General features: G+C 38.3%; 1 protein-coding gene across 1 annotated transcript; it reads left to right on the top strand.

The window, feature by feature from the left end:
- The first annotated feature begins 8,134 nt into the window (after nt 1–8,134).
- Nucleotides 8,135–9,972, top strand: foxl2 (forkhead box L2). The gene has a single exon (XM_005796796.2). It carries the CDS (start codon nt 8,271–8,273, stop codon nt 9,180–9,182), a length of 912 nt encoding a protein of 303 aa, XP_005796853.1. The 5' UTR covers nt 8,135–8,270; the 3' UTR covers nt 9,183–9,972.
- The last annotated feature ends 8,002 nt before the right edge of the window (nt 9,973–17,974 follow it).

Below are 17,974 nucleotides of genomic sequence, written 5' to 3'. Positions count from 1 at the left end.
AATTGTACAAAAAATATAGGAAAACTTGCAAACCTTTGACTGTAAATCACACAGAACTCCTCAAGTGGCAGTTTTAGCTTCTCCTGGTTCAAATTCTGTAAATAATATCTTATTAAGCACATTTTGCTATCCAATTATTAATTAGTTAACCCCAAAAATAGTCAACAGATCATCCCTACTATGTATTGATTCTAAATCAAGCTGAAACAGCAGAGTTGAAAACATGTTAATGTTGGAAGTTTTTTGGGGATCTACAAACGATCAAGCGCTCACGAGAGGAATGCTGTTATTGTATTTTAGGCAACAAATGTTTATTTTCTTATTTAAAAGATGAATTTAATTATTAATGTATTTCTATTATATTAGAAAAATCTGAAGAATGTGACAATGTTTTCAATCTGATTAGTTGATTAACCATCAGAATAATCAATAAATTGAGAACTAAAATAATCATTAGCTGCAAATGTACTGTCAAGCTTTGTGGCAGCCCCATTTTCTGTTGTCTGTGCGGTTCATAAGTATTTCTTTTCGATTTGATTGATTTTGTCTCCGTGTGCGTGTGCCTCCCATTGAATGGATTTCCTGTTTGTTATTGTGGTCAAAGCAGAAGCAGGGGAGCTGTAATCGGAGAGGTTCTTGCGGTGCGCTCTCTCTAAGCAGATCCTGCAGGGTGACACTGCTGGCTGAGCACACTGTGTTTTTGCTGGCGTGTGTGGTTTCCAGATACCATCTTCAAAGGCTGTTTATTGCATCTGTATGGGGTTAACAGCAGTGGCTTCAAATATCGTCTATGAGAATCTGACCATGGATACACAAAAAAATGATGACCGTAAACAACATGTGGGAGTGGAGGTTTTTTTTGTTTGCTTGTTTGTTTGTTTTTATGATAGTTGCTTTGCTCACCAGACAAAGTGGAAAATACAAGTTTGCAATTATATTGAAACATTGGATTATGTAGACATTTTCGTGTTTATTATTCCAGTTTATGTCTTATAATTTTGGGGGGGGGGGTTATCCAATTATGAGCTATAAACAGCAGTTACTGCATGTGGAATGAGTCCCGTATTGGCATTTCTGACTTACATCCAAAGCAGTGTGTGTAGTGCAAAATTAGCAGTTGTAGCAGTTTTTTTCTTGCAGTACAAGAGGATTACAATAAAACTACCAGTATTTCTTGTAATTAGTTTATAATATGTGTTTTTAATCATTTTTGATCTCACAGAAAAAAAAAATATCCATCCTCTTTCTGCAAAATTGTATGTTTATCTTAAAGATAAACATTGAATGGATATTCTCCAAAAGAGTTGCATTAGCAATAGTAGTAGGAGGCACCAAATACATATGTTAATGTTTATCCACTTTACAATTATACATTACTTTGAGGTAGTTTATTAAACTCCCAATAAAGTTCATCAATGTTTGTGGCTGAACCAGTTCAAGAGGTCTGAACATTTTTTCAGACATTTTTTAAATTATTATTTGTATTTAACCTTTATTTATACAGGATGTTATATTTAAAATGTAGACCTGGTTTGATCCCACAAAATAATTACAAAAACAGCAAAAATACAAGTAATTTGTATTTGACTCATTTAATTAGCTAATAAAATATGACCTAAAATTGAAAGCAATTTTTATAAGAGTTCTCTTTTTTATCTTAAAGCAGAAAAGAAATTGTCCAAGAGGAATGAATCTACTTGTGTCTTAGATCCTGAAGTCTATTGATTCTATGTTTTGTGCCAGCTCTTCCAGTTTAAGGCCAACATGCACATTTGTACATGTGTAACTACCTTCTCATGCAACAGTGCCTCTCTCACAGGCAAGAACAATGTCCATTTAGCAGAGTGGCATTGTGTGGACCCTTAGCTATATCTGCTTTTTATGAATAATAAGAAGATGAAGAGATAACGAAGACACACAAGAGCAACACAAAGCAGAGATGAGAGTGATGGGGAAAACAGGTAGTAAGGTCACAATGAACAGCTGGCGCTCAGAGAGCTCTATCTGGCTTCCCATTTCTCACTGTCCATGTGGTCATGAGATAACATCTCTTACCTTTATTCTGCAGCCCACATAGGCTCCGCTTTATAGTGCATGGGTAGGGTGGCGCTTTGTGGAAAGCTGGAATAACCTTGCCTGGTTGCCCTGGCAACATTAGGGTTCAAATGAAGGTTGTGAAGCGGAAAAAAGAGAAACTGAAAGAGCAGAAGTGCTTCTGCTATACCAACGGTTAGCTTGAGAAATTGGCCTGCATATGTTTTGTGAGATGTTAATCATAGACATGGAGCATTTTAATCTAGAGAAATATTTTTTTTAAATAACTTTTACAAGGAATCCTAAGCTTTAACAGGCTATGATGATATATGACACATGAAATATGAGGAACAAAGCATTAAACGGCCCATTAACGTAGACTTGTCATTACAAGAGTCAGGATGACAGGTACCACATCTACCCCATCCAGGCGGGTTCACATACGGACCACCAGACGACAGCAGCCCCCTTACAACAGCATGTACAGCAAGTCTCTGTTTTTCTGCACCATTAACACAACACCGTTCTCACACGCAGCTCAACTGTAAAGGTCACTTTGCTTACCTCTGATTCCTTCACATCTTTCATCTGCAGAATCTCATCTCTGTGTCAAGGAACAGGGTGAGGACCAATCGCATGAGCGGAGGAGGACATAAAGAGTCTGTGAGCACTCTGAATGCTCTCGTCCCATTGGCTTGTCAGACCCTCACTTTGATCTGTCTTCGGGGTGTCAGCTGGCAGCCATGTTTGTTTGCCCAATGAGGTAGGCTACCTGTGTAATTACCTCTAACGAAGTGACTTGTTTTGATTTGGGATGAAATCTAATCCCCAGCTGGGATCAGTATGACAGGAAGAGGTCTGGGGTTACGTTGGGATTGTGATGCAGGAGTTTGGCTGTGCCAAGCTGTTTCAGGGGTTAAATGTGTTTGGCCTTTGTGCTTTTAGGAAGTTTATTCTCCGAGAAGGGAAATGGAGGCTTGGTGTGTAATTTTTGTTCTTTTATTCAAATCAGCCAGGAGCTTTTAATTTATCTGTCAAACCCTGGCTCACCTTATTGTAACTCTTTCTCTCATACTCTATTCAGATGTATTTTGAGATCCATACAGGTTCTCTCTTGGCTTGAATATGCACACTTCAGCTCCTGTTAATCATTTCAGCTCTGGCAGCAGTTCAGAAAAAACCTCAAAGAAAAGCTTGTTGGCAGGAGACGTCAGTGCTTCAGCTCCACAGAACACAACGAGGCTCTCCTCCACTTCGTCCTCTGCTTTTACCTTTCTAATCTCCTCCTACTCCACTTCCCTACAATAACTTTGCATTTGTAATAACTTATTTCAGTTTTTATCGCTCATGTTCTGACTTATACTATTTTTTCAATTTACAGCATGGAGTTTTTACATTGTGATTTACGTTTTGATTTATTATGAGCATGTCACAGGACCTGATCTGCAAACTTCTTATTGGCTTCCTGGAGTCGATAAGAAATGTAAACATAGCAGGCTACTGAGTGACTAATCTAAAGGAGCTAATGGAAGCAACAGGAGGATATAGGTGAAGATAGAACAGCATAAATTGGAATACTATGAGTTGTATAGCTGAAGGAGAAGGGGATGCACTGTACAACGTGAGGAAGTGTCACACAACCAACACCAACTGATGCAAACACCATGATGAACCTTATTTTTACCTAACGACAGAACATACAAATACAAAGTACAAAGTTGCATGAAGTTGTCTCCGGTCTCTGAGAAAACTAGACCCATATTAGGGACGCTGCATGAGAGCCAAGGGTTCATCCTTCTCCTTTCTCTTTGTCTCCTCCCATCAACTCCCCCTTTCCCTATCTTGTGCAGGGCCTCATAAAGATTCCAGTGAAGAGCAACGATGTGTTGTTGATGTTTATGATCATGTAGGCGCTCCAGATGCAAATGATCCAGAGACTAACCCAGTCTGAAAAACTATGACAAATCAAGAGGTGTCTTTCCTGTACAGTTATCACTCCAACTTAAAAAAAAGAATCATATTTATTAATACATTTTGACCTTTTATATCTATATTATTATGTGATGAACACCAGTAAAATTAATCTAACGTGACATTTTCACTTAGTTTACAAACATTTACAAAGACACTTAATAAGGACTGCTCCCTTTTATAGAGCTCTTAATTTTATTCATGTGCAATTTACGTTGCTTAAGCATAATGCAAATATATATTGAGTTAAACTAATTACTGTTTGTCTGCCAGCTTTGATGGAAACATATAGCTGAAATAACATTATTATTAACAATACAGAGTTATTATCAAAAGTAGTTTTGTGTTTTATATTTATTTATTAGGCTTATTCACGCAAACAATGCTTACTAATATATGGATAATTAAAAAATGCAAAATATAAAAAAATATAATCATAATAATCAATGCAGTTTTTGAAATACATTATTCTAACAACCCATAAGACATATTTCAATGAATAGTATGCCTATAACAAAATATAATATTTAAATATAATAATAATAATAATAATAATAATAATAATAATTATTATTATTATTATTATTATTATTATTATTATTATTATTATTATTATTATTATTATTATTAGTGATCTTTCTCATTGGCTCATTGGCGGACTGGAGCCTCTGCAGTCTCAGTGGGTGTTCTCCGGTCCCGACCTGACCCAGTGGTTCCGTCTGCAGCATTCCACCCGCGCGCGCAATCATAAACATCCTTCTCATGGATCCACTCGGGCAGGAAGTGCGCGGCAACAGGAATTCCACTCTTTCAAACGCCATTATTCCACGGTTACAGTGATGGTTCAGGTCCCTCACCTCGGTGTCGCCTTTTAGGCCTGCACCACATGTATGCGCTCTCTCGCTCCAACATGTTTTGTCACCCTATCAAGGGGTTGAGAAAAGCTTTGAAATGTAGCTCCAGGCCTTCCAGCTCAGCTCCGGCTTTGCTTCGATGTTGGTCTGACGTCAATAAGTCGCTCTTTAGCACATAAAGTTGACAGCGGAGAAGCTAAACATCCTCTTACACTGTAAGCGGTGCGGTCATGTTGTTAGAAAATAGCTTAGGTGTCGCTGCTTTGCTTTAAGTAATATAAAAAATAGACTGGAATTGATAGAAACACCTGGGTGACCAAGCAGAAAGAGTCCTGGAAAAGCTACTAAAAACAGGCGAATTTAAGTTTTCGTTAACTTCCGCTCTATTGTCTTAAAATAATAGGTCACTTTACTCATCGGTTTTATTATTCGTGCAACAAAAACAGCCTCAATATTGAAGACGACTGGATTTCTTTTTGTTGGAGCGGTTATTCGAGAGGATATCACTTGAGACGACTTTTAAAGGATGTATATTTATTCAGACTGAAAACACAGTCTACTCTGACTAATACAGGGCTCACTGTGGAGAATGTGTAGACCTGCTGTCTCATTCATGTGCAGGCCAAAAAAAAAATCACTGTACAGCAAACGTATTTTAATCCTGTTGCTCAACAACAAAGAAAATATATCTAATAGAAAACGAGAAACATAAATTAAAATTCAAAAACAAAGGACACAAATTTAATTTTCTTATTTCCCTATATGTAGCTGTTTTGGGCAGAACATTTTTGAACATGAATTGATCAAAAATGTGTCATATGTGATCGAAAATAAAAGAAAATGTAATTGTTGGCTGTTTGTTGCTTATTTTTGATAGTCTAGTTTATCAAAAGAGACATACTGTGAGGTTACAGTTGCAAGTTATAACCAGGGTCCAAATACTGAAATCCCGCGAGAAAAGCATCTTGAGAGAGAAGTTCAGGAGGCTGGTTAGCAAGAGCAACACAAATGAAGAGGCTGCAAACCTTTAGGTAAAATTAGTATAAAGTACGTCCAGGAACTTTTCTCTAACAGGCAAAATATCTGATAGACCCCAAAGATACGTTTAGGCAGCATCAAACAAATGTATCTGCTACTATCAAAAAACAAACTGCTGTCACGCTACATTAAACATTTCATTAAAACAGCGCGAACAAGTTTTAAATAATAAACAGCGATAAATATCGCTGTTTATTTAACCAAACAAAAATCAATGACTACAATTTATTTGTATCATTCGTATATTGTCCTGTATTAGTTATGTTTTATTTACTTATTTTTTTATAAGTAAATAAAAGCATATATATATATATATAATTTGTGATGTCATTAACTGAATCAGTACTTTCCTGCACAGTGGAAGTCATTGTCACTTTTCACATCGACAGCAAAATATTTATATATCGAGACATTTATTACTAAGAAAACGAAAGTCTGGCAGAACAGGTGTGTTTTATGAAGTTATTTTCATTTCCTGAATTATTAGGTGTTATTCTTCTGCACATTTGTATCCCGTGTCATCTGGGAGATGGATTAATTAGCCGGACACACTGAATGATGTCTTATTTTAGGGCAAATGCTTACAAAACAGAGGCATTAATGGTGGTGTTAAGATGATCGGGAAATGCTCTCCATCTTAAACATGTGAGGGGGAAGGGGGGGCCTGGCTCGGAGCTGTGAGGTGGTGGTAATAGCACGTTGAGAGATGGTTGGCTCTCACCGCTGTTCAGCTGCCGCAGCCTGGCTGCAGCCTGGCTGCAGGGTGATGACACACATGCTAGTGCTGTTCCACCTGCACAGGCTTCCAGAGCACGGAAATCCTCTCACGAAGAAAGCCGAAGGGACCCTCATGGGTGGTCGGGGAAACGGATACCTCTGCACGCACTGCGACCTAATTAAGAAGCACCGACTATGTCGTGGTTTTCCAAGAAGCTGTGAACACGCCAAAGTTTGCTAATGTGCGTGGAATTGTTGCGGAGTACTGTCAATTTGGCATTTGGCCACGACTTGTGTTTGAAGTAGTTGCAAGACTTCTGAAACAAAAATAGAAACAGCTAGTAAGGCGATTTCACAGAAGAAAGACACTATAAAATGTCTTTTTTGTTGTTTTTTGTTTTGTTTGTGTGTTTGTTTCTTCTTCTTTTTTTTTGTTCTAGCAACAAGAATTTTATCTTGGTAACAAATCCTACCTCCCTATTTTCATAAGGATAATTAACTATTACTCCCATTGCAGTATGAAGGCGATAACAGTGAGGTGGCTATGTTTATGTGAGTTGCATTGTGAATTAATATGTGAAAGCAATCATAATATTTGTTTTACAAGCTTCCTGTGATGTAGCAATAATTTAAGGCTGTATCCAGCTTTAACAAGATTAGCCTTAGCTCTCATGCTAAAGCCGAACTTGGAAGCAGGCTGAGCTTTTTAACCCTGAGGCAATCCCAGCTGTGGCTCTGGGGAAAATGTCCGCATGCCTTGTTAGAATAATGGAAAAACTTGATGAGTCACATTTTATCCCTTAATCCCAAAGCAACTCTCATTTTTATTTTTATTTTATTATTATTTTTGTTTCTTTTTAGCCTAAAAGACGAAGAAAAAACAAAATGATCCTAAATTATTAGTTGGAATACTGGCAAATTTAGTTAAGTAGTTAAAAAAAATCGGATGAAATGCTATTTATTTAGACGTGTTTTAGCTGCTAATCTTGGATGACCTCTAATCAGATATACTGATTTAAAAAAAACTCATCAGATAAAATCTAATTGTTAAACCTATGTTGTTGATTAAATGTAAAAATTTGTTTTACCAATGTAAAACATATCAAAACCTGATTTGCTTAATTTATGTAATAGTATAAATAAAAATAAACCAAGATCCTCATTTAAACCACCAGAGTTTAACACTAGTACATTTTAGTATCAATATTTTTCTTTCAGATGCACAATACATTTGACTCACTGGCTGTTTGTTTTCTCTCTGTTTGGATGCACTTAGTTCTTTATCCATGTTATTCTGTTTTGACTAACACAGCCAGATTTTAACGTGTGCTCAGGGGCTTATTATATTTTCATTGACTGTGACTGGTGGAGGCGGGAAAAGAATCCAGGCGCAAATCACAGAGCGCTACGTCGCTCCGCAGTCAGCATTGGAGCAAAATCAGCCGAGGAAGGGCTGGGCTTACGGACTCGCAAACCTGAACCTGGGTTGCGCCTTTTGAAATCAGTCTACAACAATTTCCAGCGGAGGAAACAAGAAGGTGTCTTTGCGCTTTCAACTCGAAGTGCATCCTGCGCTTCTGCAAATAACACTTTCTGCGCAAAGAGGTCTGGCGTTTCTGCTCGTCGGGCTGGAGTTAATTTGCGTTGGTGTGCGCAATGATGGCCACTTACCAAAGTCCGGAGGAGGACCAGATAGCCTTATTGATCCATGACACGAACACGAGCAAGGAGAAGGAGCGACCCAAAGAGGAGCCGGACCAGGAAAAAGCCGCAGAAAAGCCCGATCCGTCCCAGAAACCGCCATACTCCTACGTCGCTCTCATCGCCATGGCCATCCGGGAGAGCTCAGAGAAGCGCCTCACTTTGTCCGGTATTTATCAGTATATCATCAGCAAGTTCCCATTCTACGAGAAGAACAAGAAAGGCTGGCAAAACAGCATCAGGCACAACCTGAGTCTCAACGAATGCTTCATCAAGGTTCCGCGGGAGGGCGGCGGCGAGAGGAAGGGGAACTATTGGACCCTGGACCCGGCCTGTGAGGACATGTTCGAGAAGGGGAACTACAGGAGACGGCGCAGGATGAAGCGGCCTTTCAGACCCCCGCCAGCCCACTTCCAGCCGGGGAAGGCCTTGTTCGGAGGGGACGGCTACGGCTACCTGACCCCACCCAAGTACCTGCAGTCCAGCTTCATGAACAACTCCTGGTCGTTAGGCCAGCCGCCCACCCCGATGCCCTACACGTCCTGTCAGATGGCCGGTGGCAACGTGAGTCCGGTGAACGTGAAGGGACTGACGGCCCCTTCGTCCTACAACCCCTACTCCCGGGTCCAGAGCATGGCGCTGCCCAGCATGGTAAACTCTTACAACGGCATGAGCCACCACCATCACCCCCACCACGCGCAGCAGCTGAGCCCGGCCACCGCAGCACCTCCTCCGGTCTCCTCCAGCAACGGGGCCGGCCTGCAGTTCGCCTGCTCCCGCCAGCCCGCGGAGCTCTCCATGATGCACTGCTCTTACTGGGAACACGAGACCAAACACTCGGCGTTACACACGAGGATTGATATTTAAACTCCACCCGCTGGGACTGTTCTCTGTACAAATGAAGACTCTAAGAGTTGATTCCTGTGATTTCAAAAACAGAACCAGCAGTATTCTTTAAAGAGACCGTTCTGATGAGCTGTTTGGGTCCAGCTGATGGGGAAAGCCGATGGAGAAACGCTAGCTCTAACTGAGGGGGAGCGTTTCACAAAATGGAAGAGATCAGCGCACATCAGGTAGCATGATCTTCGGACTGATGGCCATAACTCTGTTCTGGTCACTGTGACATGAAAAACAGGCTTTTGTTGCGGACATGCCGACACAACTCCAGCCGCAGCTGTTCGGTGTGCGTAAAAAGTTCTTAAACTTTTACGCACGGCTTCTCTCAGAGTTCCCTGATGAGAAGAGGGTATAAGATGCCCCTGTTAAACCGGTGCTTGAATCTGTAATTAGACCGGGATTGGTTCTGACTTAAATTAATCTGCACAGAGCGAGGCCTGCACAGACTTAGTCGGAAGCGGTTATTTTCAGAAGGTCTTGGTAAAATATTCATCAGACATTAAAAAAATAAAAGAAGAAAAACAATTCAGGGCTTTTCAAATTACTTCATTATTATGTTTTTGTAAAGATGTAAATTCTAGTATGACGCCAGTCGGTGCCAGGTTTTTGTTAATCTTTTTAATTATTATAGCTTTTTTTAAATAAATGTGATTAGCTATGTCTCATCCATGTCGGGGCCATGTTACATCTTAATTAGCACTTTGCCCTGTTTTTTTCTAGGTTTGTCAATTTCTTAATAAACTTGTATTTCTTAAAATAATACAGCGGTGGTGAAGAATTCTGTTCTGTGCTTTGTAAGCTGTGTGGACGGAATCCACGGAATATGTTTGACAGCTCTTTTTTTTTTTTTAGAAAAGAAAATAGTAATCTTAGTGGCGCATGGATATGGAAATAAATAAGTAAATTAAGTGACTCATTTTTAAAATAAAAATGTGGTTTACATGCTTTATTGGTTATATAATGACCTCTTTAAATTTAAATACGTTTATTAGCCCAATAATAATAGCAATACAAATAATATATAATATTATTATGATTTTACCATTTCTGTCCAAAATGGTGATTTTCCTTCTATATGAACTTCCAAAATATAGTTTTTGTCTATCTTATTTATGGTGTAATAGTTGTACGGGAATATAACTTTATGGAAAAATCACTTTATGAAAGATAGCGTAAGTGCTTTGGACATCGCTATGCAAATATATTTACCGTAATTTCCCTGGCGCAACATGAGACAAGAAACAAATGAAATGTATGCCGGATAATTGGGATTATGGACATTTGAAAGGGAAAACATACTTTGTCAACCCTTCTCATAAAAAATATGAACAGTAACATTACCACTTCTACTAACAACAACAATAATGATTAAAAAAAATGTCATTGCTCGCCAGTCTAAGTTGCTAAATGAAAATGTCACAGTCATTATACGAAAAGGTCAATTTAATAGGAAAAGTTCAGAAAAAGTATAATTATAATAATATCATGACTTCAAAATGTTACGGATGCAAATATAAAAAGCAGTCAATTTCATAGATAAACATTCAATTTCATAGATAAAGTAAAGATTTTTTTTAATGATAATATATTATTATTAAACATTTATTATAATATGTCTCTAAGGTTTCCCTGAGCAGGTCTGGTTTTCGCGGGTTGCCTTTTGATGAGGCACAATCTGGTAAGAAAAAATCGTCACGGGCCGAAGTCCTCTCTCTTTCGTTCACCAATAATTATTGTGGCCTCACTGTGGAATCGTCACCCATTTTAATCATGTTTCCACGTCAATTTACAGTTATTCTCGACGATAAAATGCGCGTCAGTGCGTCCTCACACCTCAAATCCCCGCTAATTTAGCTCTGGGACAGGACTCGACGGGCGCCAGGAGATGTATCCGCGCTTTCACCTCCATCCAACCCTTCTTCTCCACAGCAGCTGTCAAACACAAGCTCTTCATCCTGCATCGAAACAAAACGCATACACACCCACGAAACAGAACGGGCTTTGTTCTGCCGAGAGCATCAGCGGCTCGCGTTTACATGCGTTTTTTTTTTTTTTTTGCAGCGTTTATAATACGGTCACAGTCACAGATCATATAAAACCAGAGGCTGATTAACGCGGGGCGGATGGTTTGTTATTCTGACTCTCCTGCCTGTTAGTAAGAGAAAACAATACTGAGAGCTTTAATGCCTGTTTAAAATTGATCTGGAGGTTAATCTGAGCGAAAGCAGGCAGCAGAAAGAAGCAGTTCAGCCTCTGACTCAATGCATCGGTTTTGGAAAGCGAAACTTCTTTCTTAAATAATTCAAAAATAAATAAATTAGTAAACATGAGAGATTTGTGGTACATTGGTGAGTATTAACTTGTTAGGTGTAATAAAACTCAAATTATCTCTAACATTTTTACAGCGGCTTCGTGATCTCGGCAAAAAAAAAAATCACCTAAAACATCCGAACTTCTGTTGAGTTTTCCACTGATCATTAACTTTAACCAAGAGTCGCTCCGAAATCCACTAAACCCACTTCGGATATTAAATCACATAGATGATATGTAATGATCTTAATTATATAATAAGATGTGATTTCTTAATTTTATTTTATTCAAAATTTGGGGGGTTGGGGGTTGGGGTGATCTCTGTCAGTTTCTAAAACATTTCACTGCAAAAGCGCACGTGATCAGAGACGAGCTTTATTTCTATTTCTTATTTAAAAAAGAGAGAGATTGAAGCGTCATCACGCAGAGGTTTGACTGACAGCCTCCGCGCCAGGCGGAGGAACAGCGACGTTTTTTCATCCTTCTGCGCGCACAGAGAGGAGCGTGGAAGCGAGCCTGAAATGTAGCTGTGTACGTCCCCGGCTTCCTCACATTAATGTTTTGTAAACAACAAAGAGATAAGGGTGCGTTTGAAAGGCGAGAGGATTCCAAACAAGCTCCCAAAAAAAAAAAAAAAAAAAAAAAAAAATTAAAAACTACTAAGAAAAGTTTCTTATGAGAAATAATATTTCGACGACTGTAACATTTGCTCAAACGCAAAAGAGATGCAAAGCGTTTCTTTTTCTTCATATTTCATTTATAGTCAGATGTTTGTCTGCTTTATTTATTATTATTATTATTATTATTATTATTATTATTATTATTATTATTATTATTATTATTATTATTATTATTATTATTATTATTATTATTATAGGTTTTTGCAGAAACGTCGAAAGCTGACGCACCACTATAGATGATAACACTACTCTTTCTGTGAAGCTTTCTGGGACAAAATGTGTTTGCGCAAGCGCGCTGGAGAACGGATGGGCTTCGTGCAGCAGGTGAGCGAATCCGCAGAGAGCCCCCCAGTTCATCCAGGCAACAGGGAACAATGGGCCTGCATGACTTACGGTGAGACAAACAAGGCCAGTAAAGGTTCATGGTGGAAGAAGCCAAGTTCCTCTTTTAGGGCTGATACTCTAGTGCTCCGATCCTACAAGTAATATTCACTTTCTGCTTTTCCAGAATATCTAAGAGAAGTTTCATATCAAAAGTTGTTGAATTAAAATGTGATAACTCCGAAAGTATTATACCGACATATTGGGTTAACATTTAGAGTTTAGAAAAGTTTAAAAAGAAACATACATTCTCTGATTTTTATTTTTTTATTTTTATTATTATTATTTTTTCTTTGCAGGGCATTAAGAAATTTGTCGGTCGGATGGGATGCCTGTGAATAAATATACCAGTACAGTAATAGAAAAAGAATTGAGTTTGACGGCGTTAAAGGAATAGTGTAAATGTTCTAAAGCTGGTTGATGCTATAGCAACATGTAGCCTGTCAATCAATCTGCTTAGATTCACATCATTGGTTCAGTAAGAGTGGAATAAATTGTTTGGCTTTTGTGTTGCTTTTGCAAATACACAGTAGATTTGTTAGATTTGCAGATCTTCTAGCTGTTTGGAAAGTGGGGCAGATTCCTCACGTTCAGCTAATCAGGTGGATGGTTGCAGAACGTTCTTTTGAAATTACAGTTGTTTATCAATTTAAGTTTGCAGCTTTAAGAGCTTGGTTTAGCAACGTTGATGCTAACAACATTTGTTACCAAAATTTGTTACCAAAACATTTGTTACCAGTGAAGGGTCCATCTCTGCTGATTGTCAGGGCTTCAGTGTTTCCATTGTGGATCGATTTAAACAGTTTCAGTAAGATTTTTTTTTTTTTTTACTTTTTTTTTAATAATCTCAAACTATTTTAACATGGAGGACAAACAAGATGACTTCATGAAAAAGAGACGATCTTCCACATTGTTTGAACTGGTTTTTGCACATTAAAACTGGCTCCTAATTATTCAGCTGTTTTGGTATTGATTGAATTAACTGATTTTTTCTTAAGAAATAGTAACTATATGTCGTTATTATGAACTGATGATTGCACAGATATTTTGGAGGCTACGTCCACTAGATCAGGGGAGTCAAACAAATGTTCATTTTGGCCAGGTGAAGATCATGAATGTTCTCTGAATAGCGATAAAACCATCAATAAACTGTTAGAATATTAGTAGAACCGACAGTTGTTTCTGCTTTGGAAAAGTATTTCTTAAAATTATTAATATTGAACATATTCTCACATATAATTGGCTGTAGACAGATAAAAACATATTTGAATTGAATCGATAAATTAAGTTTTAAGCACATAACAGTTATCTTGAAGTTTTGGGGAGGTTTTTTTTTCTTTAGGTGGAACCACCCCGGCCCAGGAGTTTGACACATGCAATTTGATATCAGTTAATTCAAACTGAAACATTTTAAAGGAATATAAAGGAAGATTATTCAGGAGTAAGAATTTTTAAAGAGGTTACTTAATTTGGAGAAACAGAATATCCTATACATCGACCAATGTTGAGCAATGTGTCAAAAGTTTAACTCCATAAAAAAACATAAGGTGACATAATTAATAAGCAATTGAATGAATTAATGTAATGATCTCACGTACTGGTTTTTTAAAGACTCTTAGATGAATACGGTTTTGTAAACTGTTGTAACGTTTATCCAACAAATGTATTTCAGCTGTTTTTACACAACTTATGCAAATCAAACGTGTTTCAAGTTTTAATAATTGATACATTTTTTGCAGAGTTTATTTTTATAAGTTTGTCTCTATATACATAATATGTCTTGTCTTTATAAAATGTGTGTGATTTCCTAAAGGGTGACTGAGAAATATTCTGGACAGTTTCTGCGTCACGCCAGCGGACCTGTGCGGGCAGGTTCACAGTAACAGTCAGTCGCTGCTGTTTTCCTGCATGTCCCTGCGCAGAGGGTCATGCTGATTAAAGCTCATTTGCCCAAGGTGATGAATATATTTCTCAGAGTCCACTGTTATTTCTCCGTGAGGTGAAAAGGTTTAGCGCAATGTGCGGTTTGTTTTCCGCGTCTTTTCCGCAGAGCGCTCTCTGAATAACCATGATTGTATCCTTTGTTGCGCTCTCGGAGATGACAGATTATAATCAACAAGACGAATGAGGTCAACTTATTGTAGAGGCAACGCATTTGACCCTCGCTTTGTGTTCCCTCTCTTTCCCTTTCTGTGTGTCACACAAGAGCAGAGACGCAGCAGCGTTTATACCTGGACTCGTTCCGCGTTTGACAGCCCTGCATGCTCCACAGGACACCGGCGATGCGACCCGGCCGGTCAAGTCACACGCAGGTTGCAGGTTTCCCAACGCCTGCGCACAATTGAATTCCTAACATTCTGGCTGATGTTTGAGATCGAGGAGCAACTGTTTCCACCTAGAAGCGGCGCACATCACCCAGAACCCATTGAAAAGGAGAGTAGGGGGTCACGACTGTTTGGTATACATCTGCTCCAAACAGGAAAATATGCAGAGATTTGATTCGGAGAAAATCCGGCAATTGTTCAACACAACATGGGTTTTTTTCTTTCCTCTGTCATTTTAAGGAGAAGGAACACTGAAGGTTCAATTTGCCTGCAGCAGATCTACGCAACTCCAGGCTTAATTTAGCCCTATTTATTTTTGTGAACGCGTCCTCTGGTGAATCTCCAACTGTCCACGGTGATCTACGTGATGTTTTCACTGACTGCTGATCTCTATCTTAATGACAACCCCAAGAAACAATGGCTTACATGTAATAATTCTTTAATAATCCCAAATAATTGCTGTGCTGTGTGTTGATTCACTGCTAGAGTTTATAAATAGGAACATCACGTTTGTTAACTGGACTTGTGGTCCACAAAAGGTCCATCCGATGTCCAGAAAGCCCGTGTCTAAAAATACACCACAGTGTCATCTATTCTAGGGGTCCAGAGAAAATCATCACGCATTGACCTTTCATTGCCACTTAGACGCCACATGTGCCATGCTGACCAGTCTGACAGGTGGTCAGACCCTGGTAAAGGCTGCGAAAGCGATAAAAGAAATTGGTGGAAATTAAATCTCAACCATTTCTTAAAATGTATTCACTCAATAAAAGACAAATTCTGAAGTACAGTTACATATTTGTGAGCTTATCCATTCTGTTTTGTAATATACTGTCAGTATAAATGTATTATTCCAATGGAAGTAGAAAACTATTTTGTGTCGTTTCAACACAAAATAGTTTTGTTCCCATAACTGTTATGGTTTTTCTTGGCTTTGGCAACCATATGAAACGGTGCACACGCTATGAGATTCTGAACGGATCTGCGCAGTTTGACCTCATGCAGTTGTTCATTCGTACCAGCAGGTGGCATACCCTACCATAACAAACATAAATTAAATACCAACTACACCAAAAAGGAATGTATTACAATGGAACCCTGCACAATTCTGGCTTAATATTTGTAGATTTTTCTGTGGAATTAATTCAAAACTACTTGTGAAAATTCTCCTTTTTGCAAAGTTTTTTTTTTTGTGTAGCGTCTTGATACTTCATATGTTATTGGCTGGCAATTTCATAGTAGTGCTAAGATGTTTCCACTGTGTGTGACAATGCACATGAAAGTACAGTTGATGTTTGAACTACTAAAATATACAATTCTAATCCTTTTTAGGGGGAGTCTCAAGTATTCATGGATTTTTGCTTTAAACGGGGGGCGATGGTCCCTCACATCTGCAAACTCTGGGCGTCCACTGTACCTTAAAATACCCACCATGTAAATATTTTAAACAACTTCAGAATATTAGCTTAGCATTGCTTCATTATGACTTCACATAAATTAGACGATACTTGCTATTCTGCAACAGAATAGCACACGATAAATGAATTGAATCAATATTTTCATCATGATGTTGATCAAAACACTGAGGTCAAATTTGCTTTAAAAGTAAACTAATTTATGTTATATTTTAATGTTACTTTTACAAACTAATATGCATAAACAACATTTTTTAAATAATAAAAAAACACCCAAAATTCATTTTTACAGTGTGCTAACAATTTGTCTGAATTAGGCAAAACATCTAAACATACATTTCTTAAAAGCTGGTTGAACCACCATCTTCAACTAGATTCTTATAATAATGTGTAATTGAGATTCAAAAAATTTTAATGTTAAGGGATTCTTTTGAAACTATTACATATTTAATGTGACGGTTGAAATTTAAATTACTTGTTAATATTTAATTCCCTTCTAGATTAATTTTAGAGTGTAAGAATTCACTCAAGATCTGGGAACTAACCCCCTAAATGACCAACTTTACTTTAAGTCCTTGTATAAAAGCTGAGTCACCTCTGAAGAATAACTTTGTGCCAATGAACCTGTATAAACAAACAAATGCAGCAGCAGCAGTCAGCCTGCATCAGCATCAGGCCCGTGGTCGTTCCTGCCGTGGATGTGGCGGAAAACTCATTAGTTTATACTGTAAAAGGGAAATACGATAAAATGCTTCCGTTCACTTGATTATGAGCAACAAACTGCTTTGTCGTGATCTAAATGACAGGAGTTTTTTTCCCCCCCATTGTGCCCTGATGGAGTCTATTTTTAAAGCCCCTTTCCTCTCTCGGGCCTCTAAACACTTCCGCAGGGCTGGCAACAAGAGGCTATTAGGATAACTCGTCTTTTGTTAACATTCCAATTAATCAAAGATGAAACCGAGTTCCCACTGGGATCATTAAGGGCCAGCACCTGTTCTTCTGATGCTGTTGGGTATATAATAAACCAGCTCAGGCTAATGGTCATTGTTCAGCCTCTGGGGAGGGTGTGAAAGATGTAATTACTGAAAGCCAATTATATATCAAGCCATTAAGAGTAATAGAAATACAACCTCATTCGGAAATAAATGTCAAGCACTGAGCTTATTTATACCAAAACGTCTCTCAGGAAGTATTTGAATTTCACAACACGGCAAGAGAATGAGACAATATCCCCAAACTCAATGACATATTTTTTAGTCAGTCTGAAGGAATTATTATATTGAGTGTTTAGCTGTTAAAATGTCACATTCTATAACCCAAATTTTCTTTAAATAATAAGATTTGTGAAGTAAGCATCCCAACTGGCCACAGCACAGACATGGAAAACAGGAAGCTGGCCCTTAGGCCTGTCCCTGGTCCCTGCCTTCACGTGCATGCCAAATCCAGTCCCTTGTCAGATCTCAGACACTGCAATCCAACTCCACTCATACATCTTTGAAGCAATTACATACCTCTTGGCAAGGCTTAACGATTAAACAAATGATTATATTATGATATCCACAATTATACGCATTCGCCTAAGGTATCCTTTCAAGTCGAATGTGCTTTTTATTACATGCTTATCACTGGTGATGAGATTACGCACAGTGTGG

Source organism: Xiphophorus maculatus, chromosome 18 (genome assembly GCF_002775205.1).
Source record: "Xiphophorus maculatus strain JP 163 A chromosome 18, X_maculatus-5.0-male, whole genome shotgun sequence".
Taxonomy (NCBI): domain Eukaryota; kingdom Metazoa; phylum Chordata; class Actinopteri; order Cyprinodontiformes; family Poeciliidae; genus Xiphophorus; species Xiphophorus maculatus.
The sequence above is the reverse complement of the archived record's forward strand: the minus strand, read 5'-3'. Positions and strand labels throughout refer to the sequence as shown.